The sequence below is a fragment of the Channa argus genome, chromosome 13, assembly GCF_033026475.1.
Source record: "Channa argus isolate prfri chromosome 13, Channa argus male v1.0, whole genome shotgun sequence".
Classification (NCBI taxonomy): Eukaryota; Metazoa; Chordata; class Actinopteri; order Anabantiformes; family Channidae; genus Channa; species Channa argus.
The window spans coordinates 7,763,788-7,787,444 of record NC_090209.1 but is presented as its reverse complement, the minus strand read 5'-3'; the positions used below and the strand labels follow the sequence as shown (position 1 = coordinate 7,787,444).

Below are 23,657 nucleotides of genomic sequence, written 5' to 3'. Positions count from 1 at the left end.
ACACGTTGTCTTCTGATTTATTGGTCATTGTTTTTCCAAGTCATTGTTGACACACAAAATACATTAAAGCATTAAAAGAAAAAAAAACTTAGCATCAAACGAGCACATGAACAATTACAATGGGTACAATAAAAAATAAGTTTTAACATTTGAACATGTTTTAATTGCTTACTTGTTATTAGACCATAATCAGACATATGTTATACTTTGCCCAGTATGTTACCACTGAGCAAAGTGGCCAAAAATTTTCATCTACATTTATAGTCGACTCAGGCAAATTACAGGATTTGCCCAGAGGTGGCCAAACTTCACAAAGCATCATTCAAGGTTTTAATTTTATAAAAATTTTATGAAACATATATTATTATTTTCGAAGATATTTTAATCATTTTACTCAGACGGTTCGTTGCGTTATTATTAGTGTATTATACAGGCAGTATAAATACATTTTGTGCCGCTCAGGAGTGTGTTTTGTTTTCTTTGTTTGTTTGTTTTGAAGGCTTCACAAGTGGACACAATCATGTGACATGCGCAGTCGGCCCTCTCGGTGAGTTTGTTATGACAAGTCGAGGCCTCGGACTAAATTAGGAGTGAAGCCCCAGTCTCTGTCTGGGCAAATCCATGATGGAGAGCATGGACCTGGACCTGGACCAGGAGCTTATGCAGAAATTCAGCTGCATGGGTACAACAGACAAAGATATCTTAATATCTGAATTTCAGAGGCTCCTCGGGTTTCAGCTAAACCCCGCCGGATGCGCCTTCTTTCTCGACATGACCAACTGGTAAGTTCGGGGACTCGCCTGGCCTGCTGGTTGCTTCATGTTAGATTAAAGATGATGACCACTAAGCAGCTTTTTAGTCCGCGTGCTCTTATTGTACAAAGAAAATGTGATAGGAGGCAGAAAAGGAAATGAGTGGGCACAGTGACAGCTAACGACGTTGTAGTAACGTCACTAACTAACGTTAGCTGAGTCACTTTGATCGCCAGTCAGTGATCTGTTAGTGGGAGGTAACGTTAGCTCAGCGCGCTGTGCATAACATTACCCGAAAAATGGCTAAAACACGTAGAAATGTTAGTCAACTCTCACACAAGTTCCATTACACTATTACACAGTGATTAAAACACATTCACGGACTCCGTGAATGTTTTTCTTGGCTGTTCTGGCTGCTGATAGAAGTTGTAGTTACGTTAGCTGCTATTACCAACGAGCTAACTTAACGTTACCTAATAGTGAACAACTTCTCACGTCACCGAACTGAACCGATCATTCAAACGACTTTATTTTTTGTAATATGTTGTTCTGTACAACCTTGTTGAGATATCTGTCGCCTTTGTTGCTGATTATTTCTAACGTGTTTGTTAGTCTTTTAAGCGCAACGACCACAAGTTATAGTTTATTCGGTAACAGGCGACCAACACAACACTTATAGAGTCTAGCTCGAAGCTCACACAGTCTGGTGAATTCCTTTCTATCTGTGCCTGGGAAACCATTTTTATTCACATGCTGGAAATACTTCATTAAGTGCACCTGCATTGCATCTCTTCCTGCCAGTCAAAACAATAAGAAGTGCAATGTCTTGTCAGGGAGGGAAAGGTCATTCTGAAATCTTCCCTTAGAGAAATTCCTCTGCGCATATGCACAATTAAGGAAGCCAGTGCAGGAGATAACAGGAGCCGTATCTATGGGCAGTGCAGGCTGTAGTAGGATCACGTGGTGCCGTGGAATAACTCCTCTGCACTGTGCTTTCTAAAAATAAAATGTGCTGTTTTATGGATGACCAGCATGCAAGGGGAAGGACCAACTCTGAACCTCTCTGCAGACATCTTAGTTGTTGCCCACAGTATATGCATTTAAAGCAGTCCCTAAAATGCCACAAAATGTTGCCATACACAATTGTGACACAAGTTAATTTGAAGTGTTCATGTTTAGTAGAACTGCAGCTTTAATTTTATTGGAATTTAAAAAAAGCAGAATTTAAAATTTCAACGCTAAGTAGGTCACCTTGTTTCACTAAAGAAATGATGATTGCTTTGTTAGCATTCAACACCTACCATGATAATTTGACAGGCTTAAGGAAACTGTTTTGAGAGACTTGCTATGAGACATCACCTGGATTTCTGCCTTATGTTGTCCCAGGAATCTGCAGGCAGCTATCGGGGCCTACTATGACTTTGAGGGTACCAACATAAGTGCGCCATGCATGTCCTTTGTGAAGGATGTGACAATCGGTGAGGGTGAATCAGTTCCACCTGACACACCTTTTACAAAGACCTGGAGGATACAGAACACAGGTAAATTTGCTGACATCATAATCACAACACATGATGATACCAGGACCTTTGAAACACAAGGCAAAGTGTCACTCAGCAAAGTTATTATTGTATATTCCAGGTGCAGAGTCTTGGCCCCCGGGGGTTTGTCTGAAGTATGTTGGAGGAGATCAGTTTGGTCATATAAACATGGTGATGGTGCAGTCTCTGGATCCCCAGGAAATGGCTGATGTTAGTGTGCAGATGCACAGTCCTGTGTCTCCTGGGATGTACCAGGGTCAGTGGAGAATGTCCACAGCTACTGGACTTTATTATGGAGGTAAGAAGAGCAAGCTTTGCACCAAAGTTACATTATAATACATACCAATGATACATAGCTTATGTTGAAGAACACACTGAAAGGAAAGTAAGTCACTCAAATATTTGACTGACAGATAAAGTATTTGCATCTATGTTGTTATATGTTAACTCATCTTTCTAATTGCCATTAAAAGTTGTAGGGCTTCCAGGTTTATTCTGTTCTCTGATTGTAAAAACTCCCTGTGCTCTGAATTTACCATCTTTTAGTAGGTAATAATCATCATTGAAGATAAAGTATTACACCATTTTTTGTGCATTTGGTAAATGAGATTGCCATTTTATTAGCACACACAAATTCAATTATGAGTCATTAATTTCTTTGATTTATATGCTCCCGCACATTCAACATGTATGATGGATCACAACAGGAAGTCCCTCTAGACTTGCCCACTTACAAATTAAGTGGCAAAAGAATATTAAATTATACTGGGCTTAAATATTTTATTTAGGTTTTCAAAGGTTCCCAGTGGCTGTAACAAAGAAAAAGAGACAAGAGACCTTTATGTCTAGAAATGTTTGAGGACATCTATAATGTGTGATCAGCTTACTTTATCATTATTATTTTACGATAGGTTTTGTTTTACTAGAATAAGTTTAGTATTACAAGTATTATATTATAACGTAGTGTTTTTTTCTCATGACAGATGTAATTTGGGTCATTCTGAGTGTAGAAGTTGGAGGCCTTCTTGGTGTCACACAGCAGCTCTCCTCTTTCAAAGCTGAATTCAACACACAGCCTCACCGCAGCCTCGATGGAGGCTACAACCCCTTTGCCTCACCAGAGAAAAGCAAGTGCCCCAACAGCACCAACAACAACAGCCTCCAAGCTGAAAGTGCTCATCAGGTTGCAGGGGAACATTGGCAGGGAAGCACTAAACAACTACAGCAAGATCAGAATGGACTTTCACACAACTCTGTGGATATAGTAGCAAATAGTCTGCAAAGCAATCTATCAGTAGTCTCTTACAACCAGGTAAGATATATATTACAGTATGTTAACGAGATGCTGCATCACTGTATCTGGACTCGGAATATTTTCTTTCTTTGGTTTCCATAATCAACACAGCAGGAAATATATAAGTGACAGAAAGAAAACCTCAAAACCTAAAATTCCTCTTTAATTTCAAAATGTTACATCTACCTATAGTGAGGCTGATTTACATTGACTTGTTTGGAATTTCTCTTTATTATATTTCATCTAAGTTGCAGACTCTGTAAAGTTCATTCCTCACATGTGAACAAATCCTTTAGCAAACACGTATACAAACAAGCATGCTGACGCAGTAGCTTTGTGAGGCTGTACTTAATTACAAAGTTGCTTTAAGCTAAATATAACATAAACATGTTCACAGTGACACAGCGCAAATGCTGATTTTTAGCAGATCTTTACCAGATTTATAATCTTAACATATTTGTTTAGCATGCAAACATTAGGTAATTAGCACTAAACAACAAGTGAAGCCCAAACTTTGGCTTTTCAGACCTCCAAGCCTAGAGATCTATATCAACAATCTTATATGAAACATTTTTGTGAAATAGTTTGAAACTGTTGGGTATTTTGTGCAGCCTCCTGTTGTATTTTTCTCACATTGATGTATGTGCTTAGTTTCATAATAATGTAGGTGGATTTTTGGAAATAACTAAAGTTGACCAGATGATCATGCCACCAAAAGTTTTCCTCTAGGCATCTTTAATATCAAATAGCAAATTTTACAATGGTCCAGCAAATTGTTGTGAACATATTCCTCTTTGAACTATATTGTCAATCTCGTGTTGGCACTAGAGAAAAAGTTCACCAAGCTATGTGGATTTGTTATTCGGTGACAATGATCATACGTACCAGAATTCATGACAATCCAATAGTCAAGTTGGTTAAAAACACCTAAAATGTGCAAATATGGTTTATTTGGCAAGCAAGCTAACATTCTGAGCTAATCCAGCAGTTAAAAAATAGTTGTTGATGGGTGATGTTTATTATAAATTGGTAAATTAACATAGAAGATTTATCTGGCAATGTTAACAAGTTGCTCAACAGAGCTAGCAGCTATGTCTAAACCTATTTCTGCACAATATTTACAACAGAGCTGTGGTGAATTGTAGTAACACATGGTAGTTATTTTTATTATTTGACTAATTTGCAGATTATTTAAATGTATTGTGTGATACAAAGAAAAGCAGCAAATATTCACATTCGAGAAGCCAATGATTAATTAATAGATTAATCATTGGCTCATTGCCAAAATTATGGCTGTTCATATAACAAATATCTGTATTTGCAAGCCTCTGTATAAACCTGACTCTTCTTTTGCTAATGTCCTTTTTTTACATATATATATCATTTCTCCTCTCTTCCCACAGGGTATACAGGAGCCCTACCCGTTTGGGCACTCTTAAATCATAGGACTGGTCACAGTGGAGCAGCACTAAACTATACCTTTCGAGTCTGCCACACCAGTTACTGATAGAAGAGGCTTTACCAGTAGCTGGTGGTGAGTGTGGAGAATCACAAACACTTTATGCAAAGTCCAGCTACACCTTTGAAAGACCAGGGGCCGATGCTCCAATGTGCTGCTCAACCAACATCCCACACCACTGTATGCACGTGTGAATGCTAAGTTAAAAAGGAGTGCTAGGAATCTTTTGAGTGATTATTTTCAGCTTTTTTTTTTTTTTTTTTGGTTGCCAGAGTGGAAATGAAATAATTACAGTATGTATTTGGGAAATTTTGCGTAAAGGTGTATTGTGCGACCTCAAAGAGACTTTGGAGGAAAAGCCATTTATTTTGCCAACTGATTCTTCAGTTTCTGCTATGAATCTTGATATAATAATTTGGTTTTCTGGACCAGTTCTTTGTTACAAAATTAACAATAATAATAACATAAAATTGAATACCATAATTGAATTGCTCACAGTAGTGTTGTAATAAACATATTTAGAGAAGGGAGAAAGCATGCAATTGAATTACCTACAGTTTTACGAACAGTGCAAATGTCCTCTACTGGATGGAGTCAGCCTTTACTCTGACAAGAAGATGATACAATCTGGGAAGCATCAATCTTATTTACAGAATTTACAGCCAACATTTTCTTCTTTCTTGTGTAGTAAATGCAGATGCTTTTGAATCTATGTACTGTAAATCTAAGGAAACCTGAAGCTACATTGGCTAAAAGGGACCTGTGATACAGTGAAGGTTTCTACTCATATATTAGAGAGATTGTTGGCCCTTTAAATTATTCTAAAATATGCATTTATGTAATATGAGATGAATATTAATAGAATATTCGTTATTTGTGATTGTCTGGATCTAAGACTGAATTTACTTTTACATGCTTGCATTAACATTAAATTAAAATACAAAGTCCCTTATGTCATAAGGCATTGAATTCAAGCCATATGAACAGCAGTAAAGACTTTGTAAAAGACTTTACATACTAAAATCTGTTGCCAGTCTGCTCTAAATGTTCATTTCAAAGCTGTCTTGGACCTGCTTGTACCATGTTCAATTGAATGTATTTGATGAATGTAGAAGAAGATTATGTTTTTAGAAACATATTAATTTACTCAAAAGTTCTACATTGTATTTTTGCATCAGATGTGATCATTGATGTGAATTTTCCTAGCTCTTGTTAAAAGTGTGCTTGGGAAGTTCTACATTCAAGTCTGCAAATGTTGCTGATCTTTGAAAAATGCTTAATATGTGTTGATAATTTCAGATGCAAACTTAACCACACTATTAAAATGATGACAAGTGACAGAATTATCATCTTGATTTGCACTAACACGCTGATGTGCACTGAGTGATGCCACCTCTATTAGCAGGCCTGTGCATACTACTCCTCTACAGTACAGTTATGTCCTGAAAGGGTTTATCAAATCTGTGATTTTTATCTGTCACCCTCAGTCAGTTTTCTAAGACCACCTCATTGCATAAACACCCTTTTCGTGAAGGAGCTAACTGTTAGCCCCAGGGTCCCTGAGCTTGAACAACATGATCATACCAGCTGATACAACACCATGTTGTGGGCTCTCTGGGCTATTGGCTGTTGCACACAGTAGTGTGCGTCTCCTGTGCAAAATGCCAGTGAAACGTGTTTCTCTCTGTTGTCAGTGTCAATTCATCAAGTACTGTTTGTGTTTTGTTTTTAGTGTAATGTCTTTCTAAAGTTTCCACTGGCCAGATTGCAGAATGAATCAGTTGGCACTAGACAGCACATTTATGAGAGAGAGGAAGTGCAAGCAGATGAAAGCTTTGTTCCTGTATGTTTGATGAATGTTTATATGATTAAATTATCACTGAAAACTAAAGTCGTGGACTTTGTGTTATGTTGTCACAGATTGCACTACTGAAACTTGAATAAATCTAATAAGTTATGATTTTACACAGACTATAACACTAACACGTTTTTTTATAGTTAGATTTGTTTTTGGCTTTAAACTTTCTGTTGGTTCTTCAACATGATATCTCATGTAAGTCTACTCTCTAAACTATGCTAAGCTAAACAAGTTATCTAGTGTCTTTAAGCAAACTGCCACCTGTTTGGATTTTTAAGTGATGTTATTGCAGTTTTATCGCATCCTTTTTGTCCATTGCCGTGCAAATCTGTTGATACATTTGCCGTTATAAGGTCATATGTCCATCCATCCACATTCGTAATCTGTAACTGCTAAGCCTGTTCAGAGACTGGAGCCCATCACAGCTGTCAATGGTTGAAATGGTAAAACCTGAGTCCATCTCAGGGCCTTATCTTAAATGTATACAGTACATATCCATTTAGTCTTTGGTTGTTTTTTTTTATTATTATTATTAAATTATTATTTTTACATATAGTAGCTGCCAAATAATATTGCACCGCAGATGAAATCACTGAGACAATATCGGTTAATGGATTGTGATGAATAAACTAAAAGAATAAAAATGATTAGTGTGATTATTATTAATGGTCAGTACCATGATCAGATAATAAACAGCAGGGTCTTAGCTTTTTCACTTCGGGGGGGTGGGGGGTGGGGTTCATATTACAAGATAGCCTGGAGGCTACTGGTTAAATTCTAAATTTGTCTCCTTTTAAAGAGTCTATTGTTTCTCTCCGGCAGCAACTAATCTGCATCAGGGAGCAACAGTGGCTCAGTCTGACTGTTACATATAAGTGTTTCACACCATAGTAGAAATTAAATGTGAAGTTAGCACATTAACTGCAAGATTAGCTGCTGAGTGACTTTAACTGACTGACCAGCTAAATCTAAAGTAAGTGAGTTGAGTTTTGATGCAGTTGCACCTTACAGCACGACTCTATCGCTTGTTTGAACTTTCTGAGCACACACTAAACATACAGTTGCGTGAGCATCTTCAGTGGCCAAAGCTGCAGTTCTGCCATTTTTAAGAAGGCCTTCAAAGATGATCTATGTGGGTGGATCCACAGACCGCAGCTCCTTAGAATATTTCAACACAACAGCACAAGCATTGCTGTTTAGTTTAAGCAAACATTTACACACACTAACTTCCTTTCCCTCTCTCTGCTGTCACTCTGTGTACCAGTTAATCAACTTATTCGATATAAGTCTCCAACTCTTCAAGTGTAACACTTACTTTCCCCTGGAGGATTTATTTGTGATATTCATAGATACACACTGTAGCTACACAGTGTGTTGATTTTTTAAGAGGTGAAATAATTTGTGACTAGTTTTAATCATGTGTGACATTTGCCTTCATAAAGTTGTGTTTCCATGTTGGCTGGCTCCAAATAATTCATTTAGCTGCACAGTAGATTTGCTCCACAGTAGGCACGAATTATTTCTCCCACAGTGGTGACCTTTGACACAATTACTGCTGTTGATCCAATTAGATTAGATAACAGTAGCTTTAGCCAATTGTTTAGATTCAGTTATTTTGCTATTTATGTTTAAATATCATCTTCAAAAAATGACCATGCACACTCTGCCTTTGCAGCTTCTGCCCGGGCTGTTAGGACTCCAGGTTTGTTTACTTAGGGAACTCTCTATGTGAATACTGCCCCAAGTCATTATTAAGTAGGTACTTTAAACAACCTCCCTCACTGGGACACACCCTTTCTTTCAGAATTGATATGTCACAAAGGCACTGTGTCCCAAATAAGTCAAACTATTGCTACTTGGACCAGTGGACAGAGGTAATCTTGTGCCTGTAGGACTGTCCTGTTGGAAAAGCGCATCGCACACCTGACGGAAAAGAAGAGCAGTGCACAAGAAGAGCCAAGCGGAGGTGAGAAGGAGCCACAGCGTCGGAAACTCCACTTTGTTCAAACACTGACAAAGTAAGACTGTTTACAATAAGGCTACTTGTAATACTTCTATACGTCTATTATTATGACCACATGATATTAGCTCCTACTAAAATTGTTGCCACTTTTACTACCAGTGAGCAAAAGAAGTGTGCAGGTGTTTCGTTAACAAGCAAAAGAAAAAACAAGCAAAAGAACAAATAAAAAAGAAGGTAGTTAGTTTTCTCCACTGTTACCATGGTTATGACTATGGTTGCTATTACTTCCCCACTACTGTGTGCACCACTGTTAAAAGGCAACATCGGCAATTTTTTACTTTATTTCTGTGGCTTTTGTTTAGTCTAAATGTACGTTAATTAATTAACTATATTAAAAATATTTCCCCTACTTCTAGCTGAAAAGCTCCTCCAGTTGAAATCACCCAGAGGACGTTTTCATCATTAGGAGTTCAGATGATGTCATCTGGAGGAGCTCTGGAAAAGCAGGTTGTCGATGACTACAAAATCTTTAAATGTAGGGAAGACAGAGGGAAGTTTTATGGCATTCAGTTACATATACAACCTAAACTAGAAAAGATCAAAATCAGTGAAGGCGTCTTTTAGTAATAGCCCACCGACTATAGCTACACTGCTACCAACAACTACTACCCCTAACACGTCTACTAACTAAGTGTTGAGTTTGTGCTCCACCTCAAAATAAGATCAACAATGAATTAGCTTTCTTCATAATATTATCTATACCACTGAAAGCAGCAGATATTGTTTGAAGTAATAAAAGTTGGGATGTCAACGATTTCTATTGGGACAGTTTAGGACTGACTTGGCTTTTTCTGATATTTTAAAATGGATAAGCAGCAGTAGCACCAAACACACACACACACGTGTGCATGCACATAGGCTCATGCAGACACATGAATGCTAACAGAGTCAGACATTTTGCAGGAACAGACACAGAACGACTCACAAAGGTGCGTTATCATAATTTTTTTCTGATCAAAGAACAGTGGAATGCTGGGCGCAATGAATGACCAGAGCTTTTCATATCGACCGCATGCCTCTCATATCAGTTTGGCTGCAATCAAATAAGGTGTTGAACACAGCACAAAATATAAGTCAACAAATAAAGATTACAAAAAATAGAATTGTGTTTATGAGCATGCTGTTTTCATTTGAGCAGTACATAGACACACACAGAGAGAAAAGATATTTGTCCCAGAGAGAAAGATAATATTGTTTTGCTAAATATTTAAGATATTACTTTCTTGATGTGGGGAAATATTAGAGATATGTGTCCAAACCTTTTAACTTGTACATACGTTACAAGTGTTTAGACGTGTTACTCTGTATTGTTGAATTAGTGGCTATCCTGTATTAATATAGCTAATCTTTCCAGATTATTAATATATTTATTCTTCAAACCTGCCTATATAATTTTTTATTAGTTATTGTTTACTTAAAAAGAAATATTAAGGTGTGTGAGCCTTTTGTTTAGTTCACACCATGCATTTTTTCCCCCTTTGATGATCTTTGAACTTATACAGTATGCACCCAACTCTCTGTGGTTGAGCACATTGTACTTTACCTTGAGCTTTGTTTTCCGAACAAAACACCTGCCTTGTTACTTATCTCAGCTCCTTACAGCATGTGCCATTATTTTGAAAGCGATTTGGTTTAAGGTGGGGTCACATGGTGTCCCTACTTGTTACTGCCGTCGAATCAGTACCTCGTTCTCAGCACTGGATTCCTCTCAGAGCAGCAATGGAATGAAAGTATTTAATTTTAAGCACTGCACATTCAAACATACTGCTATTTTTCATGCAGGCTTATGAAACATAATTTTGTCCTTTTCGTTACTGCCATAACGCGACCACTCCCAGCCTGGTGAGCTGTTCACTTACTCATACAGTGATGAATATGTTCCAGCTGCTGTCCCACCCTTTATGCTTCTATCACACCTTCTTTTGCTGCTATCATCTGGTCCATTTTGACGACCTGATTACCTTTTCAACAGGTAGTGGTTGTTACAGTGTGATAGCAATCAAACAACTCTTTCCCGTGTAAAACTGACAAACACATTAATTTTCACTCATAGAGGTTTAAACCAGGCTTTGACTGTCCTTTTATTATCTGTGTTTACATCTAAAAGGTGGGGTAGACTGCATTCTCATTTTACTGAATGATGTTGACAATAAGTGGAAGGAAAGGTCAAGATTTCACCTAGTCTAATCCTATCTGACCTGAATGTAATTTTGTCATATAGACCGAAAATCTGAAATGAATTCTGCGTTGGATTACATTAAAACATAAAGAAAGACAAACTATAATTCAATTCACAAAGGCTTCCTTTGGTTTAGCTAAAAGGTCTGATTGCTATTTCAAAGTAAGTCCCAGCAAAGTAAATACCATGGAACAAATGTCACGTTTACTTTAGGATTGCTAATGTTTAAATATTGGGTGTGTGGGCATGGTTTCAGCAAAGCATCAATGCCACGCTGTCTCAAAAGACAATGTCTCTGCTGAAAATGTCATGTAGGGTGTAAATCTCTTATGACACCAACGACAACAGCTTATGAGAACACTGCTTGCTTCTTCCAGCATTACAGAAGCCCAAACATGGGGAGTCCAAGTTGTGAACACGTGGGCTGCACAGCACACTCGCCTCTCTACACCACTCACCTCCACACTGATGGCAAGAAAGCCTGGCTGGATGACATGGAGGACATCAAACCCCCTCGCAGTTTGTTAGGGCTCCCTGAGTTCAGCTGGCCGGGGGTCTACCTCCCCCGCTACGACAAATTAGCTGCAGATGAGAACCCCTGGGTGTTGAGGATGACAGAGGCCCCTGATTCTAGTGCACTATCCTCCAGGACTCCAGAGCTGAGCCCACCTGCACCCATCCAGGCCCCCACAGAGATAGAGGGTCAGGTGGAGGAGAACTCTCTGGAGCAAGTCCAGACAATGGTGGTGGGAGAGGTGCTGAAAGACATCAACACAGCCTGCAAACTGCTGAACATTGCACCAGGTAAGACAGAATATAACAGCTTAAGGTTGTCTTATCACAGGGACACCTTTTAAAAAAATGTTGTAGAATATGTCAGCAGTAGTTACAGTCTAATAACATAACCCTTCTAAAGCCATCGTGCGCACATCTACAGTGATGCAACTGACATGACTAACTTGTGTAAACTCTATTGTGAGCTTAAGTCTTTTTTCACTGCATTAAAATGATACACTGTGTGTGTGTGTGTGTATATAAAACAGGATGTATTATAATCATAAAGTAAAAGAGTACAACAATAATTGTGCGTGACAATTCCATAAAGTGAGTGGGGGTTGCATAAATCTGAATCAAGAAAATCCAAGCAACAGGGGCCACAATATCCTGACCCTTTGTTACCAATAACAATGCACTGCACATTGGATCACACATATCCCCATATTGTATGATATGATACATAATTTGCTGCTATCTAATTACAAATTTGTAATAATTACAATTTTCTTTATAATTACTAAAATAGCAGCTACTGTTATACATGTGCAAAGATGGGTAAATTATTTACTGTAGTTAATTTCTATCAAATTGTATCTTTTATTTAACCATATATTTGGCAATAGCTTTCTTTCAAAAATGATTCCTGACAGTTTTAAGCGTTACTCCAGGGATTTAGTATAAAGTTAGGTTATTCAACGTGACAAATATACAGGCCAAAATATCTTGATATCCAGTTACACTCCTTTGCTGTCTCGGCATTTTGAGTCTCCACACTCAGGCTCAAATAGCACCAACAACAGCCAGCGCGCAGTAATGAAAAATCAAAATCAGCAGAAACCTATGGGAAAAGAAAATCTCTTTTATGTTAACGTTACAATATGTTCAATTACAAAAGAAAGGACTGAGAGAGGATTGATAGAATGTATATTAATTACTTATCCAGTCAACTGACTGCGATTTGCAAAAATATATTAAAATAAAAACCCAACGAAACACAAGTGGATCTATGCAAAGGTAAACTCCTTGTCTCTCTTGTTTCTTCTTCAGACCCCTTGGACTGGAGCTGTGTGCATGTTCAAAAGTGGCTGCTCTGGACAGAGCATCTTTACAGGCTGCCCCAGGCCAGCACCATGTTTCGGGAGCTGACTGGGAAAGATCTGTGCTCAATGACCGAGGCCGACTTCAGACAACACTCCTCGCAGTATGGAGACATGTTGTATGCACATCTGGACATATGGAGATCTAGTAAGAAAAACAAGAACACTGGGAAATTAGCCCATATCAAAGCTGCTGGTGTAGCAAATGCAGTGTGGCCAAAAGTAAACACTTGGCTGTTGGTTTGCTGCTGCAGCTTGATTCATTCTCTGTTTCTTGCTTGTTTCTTTAGCCGCAGCAATGAAGCAACGCTGCCCTACGGGAGACAGTAAATCTGGTAGGTTAGAGGTTATAATAACTAGGTGCATTTTGAAACTTTACTGTGACTAATAATAATCAAGCTACAGTAAAAACACTTTTGTTAATGTTGTTGGCTCTGGTTTCTGGAAATCTTTACCATTCCAACAGCGGATGATGATTCCTGGTCTGATGTGATGTCTAACTACCCCAGCCAGCCCATCCACCTGTGGCAATTCCTCCGAGATCTGCTCCTCAAGCCGCATAACTACAGCCGCTGCATCCGCTGGCTCAACAAAGAGAAAGGTAAAGAAATCAAAAAGGTGTTTCCCACATGTACACATTATGAAAGGGATTACGGGAATTCTTGCTTGCTGTACGTTTTAATAGACTGTCCCATGTTAGACAAAGCATGTCCCTCTCCCTCATACTGTAATGTCCTCTACCCCCATCATCAGTTCAATATCTTGGTTTAAGACCTGCGGAATCAATAATGTGACATTCAGTGCTAGCAATCAGCATACAAAGACATTAAACCAAGTGAATTTGGTAAACATTGCCATTATATCATGTAGTCATGTATAATTATGTAGTCATTTTAACATGCTCATGTAAGAATGTACAGAGATGATTAAAGTATGCAAATGCACCCTCAAGCAAAAGTGCTTAAAAAAGTATTCCTCCAAAGGTCTCTCAAAAGCAGCAGCGAAGGCGGAGATGATTTTAACTCCTTTATGTATTGCCAGGTGGTTATCCCCCAATAATACATCATTTATTCATTTTTTATGGTGCCTATAAAAAGGGTTCACCCCTGTTGGAAGCTTTAACCATTTATTATTATTTTTTACAACACTGAATCTTGGTATAATTACATTGGTAAAAAAAATGTCACCAGTAACTGGACCCACCAATTACAGCTGTATTTATTCACCTGCAACATATTTGTATAACATATACAGCGCACTCAGTTGAACTCCATTTAATAAGTCATGCAACTTTTGAAACCAGTTGATCACACTAATAATTTACTTACTAGTGAGGCGGTGACAACATTAACTTATTTTCATTTTTGTATTTTATCGTTTTATCATTTATTCAGATTACTTTGTATCTTTAGACATCTATTTTCACTTTGACATAAATGTATCAGAGTAAAAAGTTTCCTTTGGGATTTCAGTGGAGTCAAAATTGTACTTAAGTACATGAACTAAGTAACTTACCATCTCCACAAAGTTCCATCCACCTTTTCAAAACTGAATAGGTTTTCTGTTTCTTCCCTCCAAAGGAATTTTCAAAATAGAAGACTCTGCTCATGTAGCCAGACTATGGGGCATCAGAAAGAACCGGCCAGCTATGAACTATGACAAACTGAGTCGCTCTATACGCCAGTACTACAAGAAAGGTATCATTCGAAAGCCTGATGTTTCCCGCAGGCTGGTTTACCAGTTTGTCAACCCTGTATGATGAAGAGCATCTGTTGATCAGAACTAAACGAGCTGAGGAGGAACCAAAGATATGCTGGACATACAGTAGAACTAACTCTGAAGCTCCTCCATCATATTTAAAGTTTGGATTGATATGTAAAGACTGCCTACTGAGACATGCATTCCTGCCTATCATAATTACACTCTACTTTTTAATGACTAAAACTGGATTTGATTCTACTGTAGTTGTCTCTTTGCTGTCTTTGACACTCATGTTTAAAGATGCTTTCTGGTGTGGTGCTTGGTTTCTTTTCTGATTATGGAAACATTTCAAAGAAAAGGGGAACACACTTTTCATCTACCTGCACTTAGTTCCAGATCCATACCATTGTCATGTCTGTACACTAAATATTGGAGCTTATCCGACTGGAAACAGAGTGAAACAGGTTGTGTTCAAAAGTAAATATAAAAGACCTCTTAAGCATTTCCACTATACTTCAGGCTTCAGGCTATTGTAAATTATTCATCTTTGCACGCAGCCAGGCTAGCTGTTTCCCCGTTTCCAGTCTATATGCTAAGCTAAGCTAACCACATGTGCAGACAAGAGACTGGTATCTTTCAACACTATTTCCATAATGTCAAACCATTCCTTTAATTTCTTTTGCTATCTTTTCAACAGTGACACCTGTCCTTACAATATGTTAAGATTATTGCAGAGCAATCCCAAAATTATTTTTGAAACCTTTCAATTACTTCACATATTTCTTTCTTTGTGTCAATAAAGCAATAAATCATTATGTGTTGCCTCTCTTTGCCGACCATGCATAAAAAACACACAGACACTGACTTTTCTTTTCAACAAACTTGTTTCCCTCTCAAACCAGTATCGCAATATTGACACCACCACAACAAATTAGATTCAGGTTTTTCATCACTATCGTCATTATTATCTGTGGTCATAATCATCTTTATGCATATTTAAATAAACGTCTTGTTACATCAAGATGAACAGGCACTACACCAGTTAGGAGATAAAAGTACATCACTAACTATGAACACACATCTTCTAGACCGCTAATATAGGGTTTATACAACATGAGCTGCTGTCCCCTGTGTGCATAAGGAAGAGATCTTCAACATAAAAAAGCATTTACATGTACACCTTTTTACTGCCTCAACATGGTTAGGTCTCATTTTCAACTCAACACAGTTGTACAGTTACAATAGAATATAATCTTTAAATTACATCATCATATACAAATCTGATAGCGTGGTATAACACCACCCTTTTATGATACACTGACTGTTTCATTGCAATGAAATTCATACGATATGGTACTTATTACTCAATATGTTTTCCATTGCTGTTATTTTAATGAAACACATTTACATGTATAACACTACATTTTGTCTTATAACCACTTGCTTTTTTTTTTTTTTACATTTTCATTTCTGTTACATTTACACAACTCATACACACTGAATGATAAAGATGTTTTCCCCTCAAAATATTAACCTGGTAATGTGGATTATGTGTTTTAACTTGCGTGTGTTGTTTATATTGTGTGTTTAATGCATGTATATACAGTATATATGTGTGTGTGTGTGTGTGTGTGTGTGTGTGTGTGTGTGTAGGTGTGTGTGTGTGTGTGTGTGTGTGTGTGTGTGTGTGTGTGTGTGTGTGTGTGTGTCTGTGCGCACACGCATATCTGCATTGTGGATGTGGGACAGTCCAGTGACAGGAGTCATTTTTGCTATGCTGGACAGCTTTACTCTAAGACACAAATTGTGAGCTGGTGATGTGTTTCTCCTCATTGTGTGAGACCTGTCAAATCCTGTTCCAGACACAGAGCGTAAACCCATCTGTCAGTCCAGTGAAATCTGAAAACTTCAGGACAACTAAGTTATAAAAATCCTCACTCCTGCATCATCAGAAATTTAGGTGCAATTCGGAGCAAACTCGGAGAAAACTCACTAATTAGCATCTGAGAAATGCATTACCTGCTATAAATTTAATTTCTATGTGGCAAGACTTAAAAATAGCCACATACTGTGCAAGAGTCATTTTACGTGCAGTGCAGGACAGTACTGGTGACAAATGTTTTTCCTGTGTCATTGCACAGTGTTTTGCAGACAAATGAAGTTTGTCTGGACTGGGAGGCAGCTTCAAGTTGATCTTCACTGAAGCTGTTTCACGTGTGAAATGGGAAGTTATTGCATGGAGAAAAAAACAGATAATGGTATCGGGTCAGTCTTTGGCTCAGTGGGAAAATGGGCCACATGACTAGATCTTTTTGCAGGGCTTTAAAATGATGCTGGAGAACCATGTTTAGACAACATGCCCTCATTCAAGCCTAAACACTAGTACATTCATGTCCTGTTAGAGAGGCTTCGATCTTCAGACAACAGTCCGTAGCACAGTATCTCACTGAAATGCCTCCCTTGGCCCTTCTCTCTGGAAGAAAACCCTCCTCTTATGCTGCAGTGGCAGCAATGTCAGGAAGATGACTTGATCTGATTTTGCTCTGAGGCAATGTGTCACATGAGTTTCAGGTTAATTGTGTGTATGTGTGTGTGTGTGTGTGTGTGTGTGTGTGTGTGTGTGTGTGTGTGTGTGTGTGTGTGTGTGTGTAGAGGGGGAGGGGGCTGGCGTTAAATGATACCTGAATTACTGAACCAAGAATGAAAGCTTCTGCAGTGACTGTGTTCTTTCCATTAATTTCATATAGATGATATTGTCAAATGATTTGAAAGAAAAAAGAAAATAAAAAAATGCTAAATACAAACATGTGTTTATCAACATACTTCTTCTCATGGAAACAGAAGCACGTACATGTCCAGAAGCATGTGATGCTCAAAAGTGAACTCTGCATTTGTATTTGGAGTGTTGCATCAAGTTGTAGCCTACACAAGGCTGCAGGATTCAAGAAATGCAAGTTGATGCATAGCGCATGCTGCTATGCTACTTTAGAAACAGTTAAAAACACGTAGCACTGCACAGACTGGATAAGGGTCTGGACCAAATCACAAAGAAAAACAAAAGAAATGAAAGAAAGAGGATACTGCCTGTGGTACTTTTAACACTACAAAGCATTCCCGATGAAAGAATGACGACTAACCACACACAGCATAAAAAATGCTACACAAAATGGCATCACACTGTATATACACAATGCAGGTTGGAAAAGCTCATCTTTGTTGAATGGGTACAACGGATTATATTATCTTTCCCATTTTCAAGAGACAAGACTGCAGAATACTGCAAGTTTAAATAAGCTGCATTATACGTTAAATACAGCTACAAAGAAAAGCAATGTGTTCCTGCACTTGATGTCAGTGAAGGTTCTCAGATCCTGCACTTGATGTTATCGCTGAGTGTGTATATACTGGAATAACTGCTGCTCCTGTTTTTAAATGTGTAAGTCCACCCACCCTGAATGCTGGATAAAATATGTTATACTGATATATCGTCTTTTAGGTTACTAAGTTTTTTATTTAGGCAAGACTGCTTGGTACATCTGTTGGGCAAGGGATGTGTTGCTCTTAAGTCTCTGGCTATGTGCGGTGCAATTGGATGGGACAGTTCAAGCTGCCTCCAATGGCGTGTCCTTATCCAGTAATATGACTAGATTGGCTCGACATAATTGGCTGGATACAGTCCCTCTCGGCCACTGTCCAAACGACCTCTACACCAGCCTTGCTCATCTTCATCTTCAGTCTTGGTCAGTTCATCACCTGTGAGGGAGAAACCACTCCTCAATTATAGTAAATGTACATGTAAATCTATAATAATGACATGCACATTTCTGCTGATTGTATATAGTAGTTACTGATGTAAGTGAAACACAAGCAACTCCAGCACCCAGCACTTACAAAGCTCACTAATCAGTATTTTCACAAGAAAGGCCAGGCACGTAACCTTTCATGAAATATTGTTTCAACAATTATTAAAGTTTAAAATGGATTCAACACACAGGACATGACCCTGTATGAGATTCAAACCCAGACAATGCCTTCTCCTATGTTTGTATGGATTTTGGGTGATTATTAGGTTTGTTAATTCTTCTTGTGGCCTTGTGATGCAAAGTAATTTCAGTGAAAACTCACAAAAAATTTTATCGTATTGTGTCAGACCTTCAATTGTTTCTGGTTAGAGAGTGAAACTGATCTTCTCATCTACAGTAACTCAATGTTTTGTCTATAGTGCATTAAATCCACTGACAACTATTTTTAAACTGTACTAAGTAAACTCCCTGAAAAATCTCCTAAATTATTTTTATTTTGCTGTTTTTTCAGTATGGTTAGCGAGTGCCAGCCCAGTTCCAACCACAGTCAAGCCAAAGTAAATGAAAGATAACTTGCGAAGTTTTGACTAGTAGCACCAAACAGCAACTTTCCTAGTGGTGTTTTGTGTGTTCACTCACACTCACAAACACAATGCCTACCAGTGGTCTCACACTATTCCACTACAAGAAGTTATGTAGTAAAGGGCCAAGTGATGCAGGAATAAGCCAGCAGAAGTAGAATATTGTTGGCATGTACATGTGGATGAAAATAATATGGACAAATAATTACCTTTGCAAAAAATACACAAAGTGCACTTTAGTGAGTGGCATAGAATGCAAATAAGACTTTTGTTTGTGGACAAGAAGGACACCTTTAACCATGTACTTTATATATAAGCCTTTGAAGGCTGCCTCCAGTCGTCAGCAGATAACCTTCAACATTATAAAACACCCTATTTCAAACTGTGTGGTTAAAATAGCCCATTGGGAAACAATGGGCTATTTGAAGATGAAGATGTACAGCTGTGTCTTCTTCAGTAGGTATTTTCTGGGTAAAGCTTGTCTTTAAATTGCAAGTCATGTCACTGTGCAGGGCTCTAAAGCCATTCAGACCATCTTTGTAAGAGATTGTGTTAATTGGTGGCAAGTGCCTGTAATTTGTTTTCCATGTGGCTACTGTTGACTAATCACTGCTATTTTGTAAAGAGGAACACAGCTTTAGAATACAAATCAGGTCAGAGATGGGGATTTAAACCACCTGTATACTGCTACAGCTTACCATGATCTACAGGTTATATAAAAATAAGTTAATGAGTTAAATGTGAGTCTATATGCATGGTCACACATCCTGTGTCATCTGGTTTGGGGTAATTACCTGCTTTAAAGGAGAGCTCATCCTGTTCTTGGCCTTCATAGTCATAGAGAGCACGGACACGGACCCCTTTGCCAGAGCTGGAATCGTCTTCGAATGAGTTCCCATTCCCACCATTTTCGTTGCCGGAGTAGGTAGCAGGCTGCTCATCATCGGACCACTCGGTCGTGTAGGCTTGGCTCTTGTCATAGCTGCTAACACTTAAGTACAGATAAAATGTAGGGTGAAATTTGACATCAGGTGTTCCCAGAGTCACCTGTGACCTGTCTTTGGAGCTGTATGTCTTTAGTAAAGGCAGCAGTGTTAGGAGTTCACAACATGGATGTGATAGGGAAATCCCTCAGTGGTTATTTTGCTCCTTTTATAAGGTTTGTTGATACAAACACAATTATTAGCATCACCAGCCTTTAGAAAAAAGGCTAATTCACCTCAATTTAATATTCGTGACTTCTTATGATATAATGATGGGCTTTAATTAATATGTATGATTACAGTAAACAGCATTTAATTGTGATAGATTACAAGTGAGCTCTTGAACTGACCTACTACGGTCACCAGGTGGAGCCACGTGGTCAGTGCTAGGAGTGGGTGGGGCTCCGTCGGGTTTCTTCTTCTTTGGAGGAGCACTGGCCTGGTCTGGGTTGTATTCCTGGTGAGGAAAATGAAAAAGGAAGAAATGAAAGCTAAATAAAGACAAGCAGTACATGTAAATTCAGTAAATTCTGTTTTTAATACAGTAAATTTGAAACTGCACCTCAAATATGGGCCAGTTCATATGCATCCCAGGCCCGTGGTTGTTGCTGAACCACTTCAGGTCCTCTTGTGTGTTTGCAGCCAGGATCGTGCGCTCTAGTTCTCTGTATATTGTGGCATAGCTGAGGACAGAAAAATGGAGCAAACAGTGAAAATCAAAGTGCCAGGAGGGACCTGGGGGTGCTGCCAATTTGGCAACAGAACCAACAGCATAGTTCAAATTCTGGGATGAGGGAGATCCAGCACTGGTTCATGATAAAACTAAAATGTCTCCATGAGTTTTATTCTCAGGCTGGAGCCATCTACAACTTAAGTATGTGGCCTGGTTAATCTTCACTTCGAATAAAGGATATTTTCATGTTGTCACAGTTTTCTTAAACAAGTGCAAAGTGTAACAAATTAACAGCGTTCACATAATATTTTATTACCTAACATGCAGGATAAACCAACATGTCTAGGTTTCACTCTGGTCCACGTTGATGCAGAAAGAAATTACATTTGTACACAAAGTGTCTGGTAAAACTGAGCCACAAACATCATCCAAGTGTTTTTTCAGAGCTGGAACATGCTGCTTGGATATTTGTTGGACTGAAGTGTTGAGCTACAGCATGATTTTGAAAACAGAAAATAAAGCAGCTCTAATCCATAACTGGACCCTGTACAAATGAGATAAGTATATTTAAGAAGGATAAAACATGAAGAGAATACACTGTGCTGTAATGACATTTTTTTGGTTTTATCACATGATCACATGAAATAAAACAAGCCAGTTTTTGTGTTATTAAATAAAAAAAATGTCCTATTTGGTGGACGTGTCTTTTGAATAGTTAAACGAAGCAGTAATTAATAGAAGGACTCAATGTCCCACAAATGTATCCAGTTGTAAAAATCCCTTTGCAGTGGCAGTGGGCTCCAGCTTTGTTGTAACACGTAGGTTTAAAAACAGTGGAGAATATGACAAGCGTTGACTCAAACAAAATTCAGTTTGGCAGAAACATCATTGACTGAATCACCGATTAATTAGTGCTGCGAGTCTGAGCGCTAATGGAAAATGCCTGCCTGCTTGGGAAGTGTGATGAGATTAATCAGTTCGAAGCAACCTGTACTGAACTTGACATAACAATCAAACTATTTCTAATCTTTTGATTTGAATTGTGATTTTAAGTCTGACTGAAATTGAATGTATGCAACCAAACTTTAATGCCCCACAGTGTGTAGCAATATACATTTTATATAATGCTATAATAATGGACTGAACGTACAGTTGGCACACAGTAAACAGTAAACCTGTCTCAAATAATGAAAATATGAAAATACAGCACATGTTTACGTAATGACAAAGTGTTTAGCTGTTAACAGAGAAAGCTCAGTGAGTAATCAAAAACATCAGCTCTATCAAACATGCATAATACTGTCTCCTTTAGCCCGACTCACCTTTGGCTCTCGGTGAGGTTAAGGTGGCGTTTGATGTCCAGCAATGCTTCCTTTAGGAAGGTCAGTCTCTTGACTTCATGTTGCTGGCACTGGTCAAACACCTGCTCCATGCTCTCCATGTACTGGGGAGTGCATTTGTTCAGCTCCTCCAAAGACTTCTCATACTTTTCTTTAGCCTGAGACAAAAAAGACAATAAACACACTCATAGCAGCAGTGTTTATCTAGAGTTCATTATTATTTCTATTTTAATGGTTGCCTTGTTCTTACTTTTAAGTTGGTAGACTGTAAATAAACTAATCCTGATATGAGCTTGCACAACAGCTCATCTCTAAAGGGACAAACTTTGCATTGATTTTGTTACTTACATCACCTCGAGCTACAAAACTAAAAGGTTTTGGGTTCTTTACTTGATTTCCAGTTGTTTTCCCACCTTCTGCGCATCCTGTTTGCATTTGTCCACTTTCTCGTGGAGTTTTTTCTGCTGGTCTGGTGTGACCGAAGCCTCAGTCTTGCCGTTGGCCTCTCGGGCTGCAGCTAACTTCTCCTCCTTGCAGGCCATGTGATATGCTTTCTTAGCTGTTTCCATCTGTATGTCCAAACACAGATGTGAGTGACATTATAGATGAGTAAATTGTCTGTACTTATATAGCACTTTTCTACCTATTGGCACTCAAAGCACTTTACACTGCTTCTTATTCACCCATTCACACTCACAATCACACACACACATACACCGATGGGGGAGCTGCTATGCAGCTGGCCAACGCTTACCGGGAGCAACTAAGTTGGGGTTCAGTGTCTTGTTCAAGGACACTTCGACATGTGACCGGAGGAGCCGGGGATCAAACCAACAACTGTGAGATTGGTGGACAACCACTCTACCTTCCTCCACCACAGTTGCCCCAAAACAAAGGCCACGAGTCCATTTGTGCTTTTCAGTATCACTATACAGGAAATGTTTGATTTTTACAGTTAAGACACAAAACACAGTCAGACCTGAATCCTTGTCTAACGTTTTTAATTTTAGACAAAAACATCCTGAGCTAGGACCCCAAACATTCCATCAAACAGACAGAATAAAATAGAATTTTTTTTTGAAATATTACAAACAAACCGACGGTATTGAGATTTGCTGTTGGGCTCATTGCTGTGAGTCGGAAATGTTTCCAGTAACACCACCCTGGACACAGCCTACCTCTCTGTCCACTTTATATTAAACAACACAGAAATTCTGTTCGGTAATTAAAATGGTTTAAAATGACTTCAAAAGCCAGCAGAACAATTTAATTTTTTAAATCTCTACTCCCTGAAAACGTTTAAAATATATATAAATTATAGAAAAATATAACTGGCCTGGTAGGCCAGCTAATAACATCTCTAAGTTTAGAGGAGTCATATAACAAACATTTGCTATTTATCTCCGAAAACTGCCTCCTGTTTAAACATTGATTGAGTAATTAACAAGCAGTGAAAGAGAATGTGTTCCAATTTACTTGGTGGTCATTAAAATACAATGAGCCTCCTGATATTGTATTAGCTTCATAAATCATGACTGGTGTTTCACTCTATTAAATAACAGAGCTGTTGAGTTTACTTTCACATTTGTGATCAGT

At 38.4% G+C, this 23,657-nt stretch overlaps 3 protein-coding genes across 6 annotated transcripts in view; 2 read left to right on the top strand and 1 right to left on the bottom strand.

Moving 5' to 3' along the window:
* Window positions 1-505: 505 nt before the first annotated feature.
* LOC137139901 (protein ILRUN-like) lies at window positions 506-6,937 on the top strand. Its single transcript, XM_067527775.1, has 5 exons — window positions 506-782; window positions 2,139-2,293; window positions 2,394-2,591; window positions 3,277-3,605; window positions 4,991-6,937. Exons 1-5 carry the CDS (start codon window positions 622-624, stop codon window positions 5,024-5,026), a joined length of 879 nt encoding a protein of 292 aa, XP_067383876.1. The 5' UTR covers window positions 506-621; the 3' UTR covers window positions 5,027-6,937.
* A 1,788-nt stretch (window positions 6,938-8,725) lies between these two features.
* Window positions 8,726-15,660, top strand: LOC137139900 (SAM pointed domain-containing Ets transcription factor-like). Of its 3 annotated transcripts, XM_067527771.1 has the most exons (7): window positions 8,726-8,922; window positions 9,284-9,374; window positions 11,484-11,910; window positions 12,931-13,128; window positions 13,271-13,315; window positions 13,447-13,581; window positions 14,561-15,660. In XM_067527771.1, the coding sequence occupies exons 2-7, from the start codon at window positions 9,342-9,344 to the stop codon at window positions 14,737-14,739; spliced, it is 1,017 nt and encodes a 338-aa protein (XP_067383872.1). In that variant the 5' UTR covers window positions 8,726-8,922; window positions 9,284-9,341; the 3' UTR covers window positions 14,740-15,660. The 3 variants fall into 3 exon arrangements, with proteins under 3 accessions (XP_067383872.1, XP_067383874.1, XP_067383873.1); XM_067527773.1 differs by lacking the exon at window positions 9,284-9,374 and having other exon boundaries at window positions 8,726-8,870; XM_067527772.1 differs by lacking the exon at window positions 9,284-9,374.
* Window positions 15,661-16,293: 633 nt separating this feature from the next.
* pacsin1a (protein kinase C and casein kinase substrate in neurons 1a) overlaps window positions 16,294-23,657 on the bottom strand; it is a 32,271-nt gene continuing 24,907 nt past the window's right edge. For both annotated transcript variants that reach the window (XM_067527769.1, XM_067527770.1), the window contains 6 exons: window positions 22,475-22,630; window positions 22,044-22,219; window positions 20,611-20,731; window positions 20,399-20,505; window positions 19,860-20,056; window positions 16,294-18,434 (listed from right to left, as the gene is read on the bottom strand). In XM_067527769.1, coding sequence (XP_067383870.1) covers window positions 18,325-18,434; window positions 19,860-20,056; window positions 20,399-20,505; window positions 20,611-20,731; window positions 22,044-22,219; window positions 22,475-22,630 — 867 coding nt within the window. In that variant the 3' untranslated portion in view covers window positions 16,294-18,324. The remainder of the gene's footprint in view (window positions 18,435-19,859; window positions 20,057-20,398; window positions 20,506-20,610; window positions 20,732-22,043; window positions 22,220-22,474; window positions 22,631-23,657) is intronic.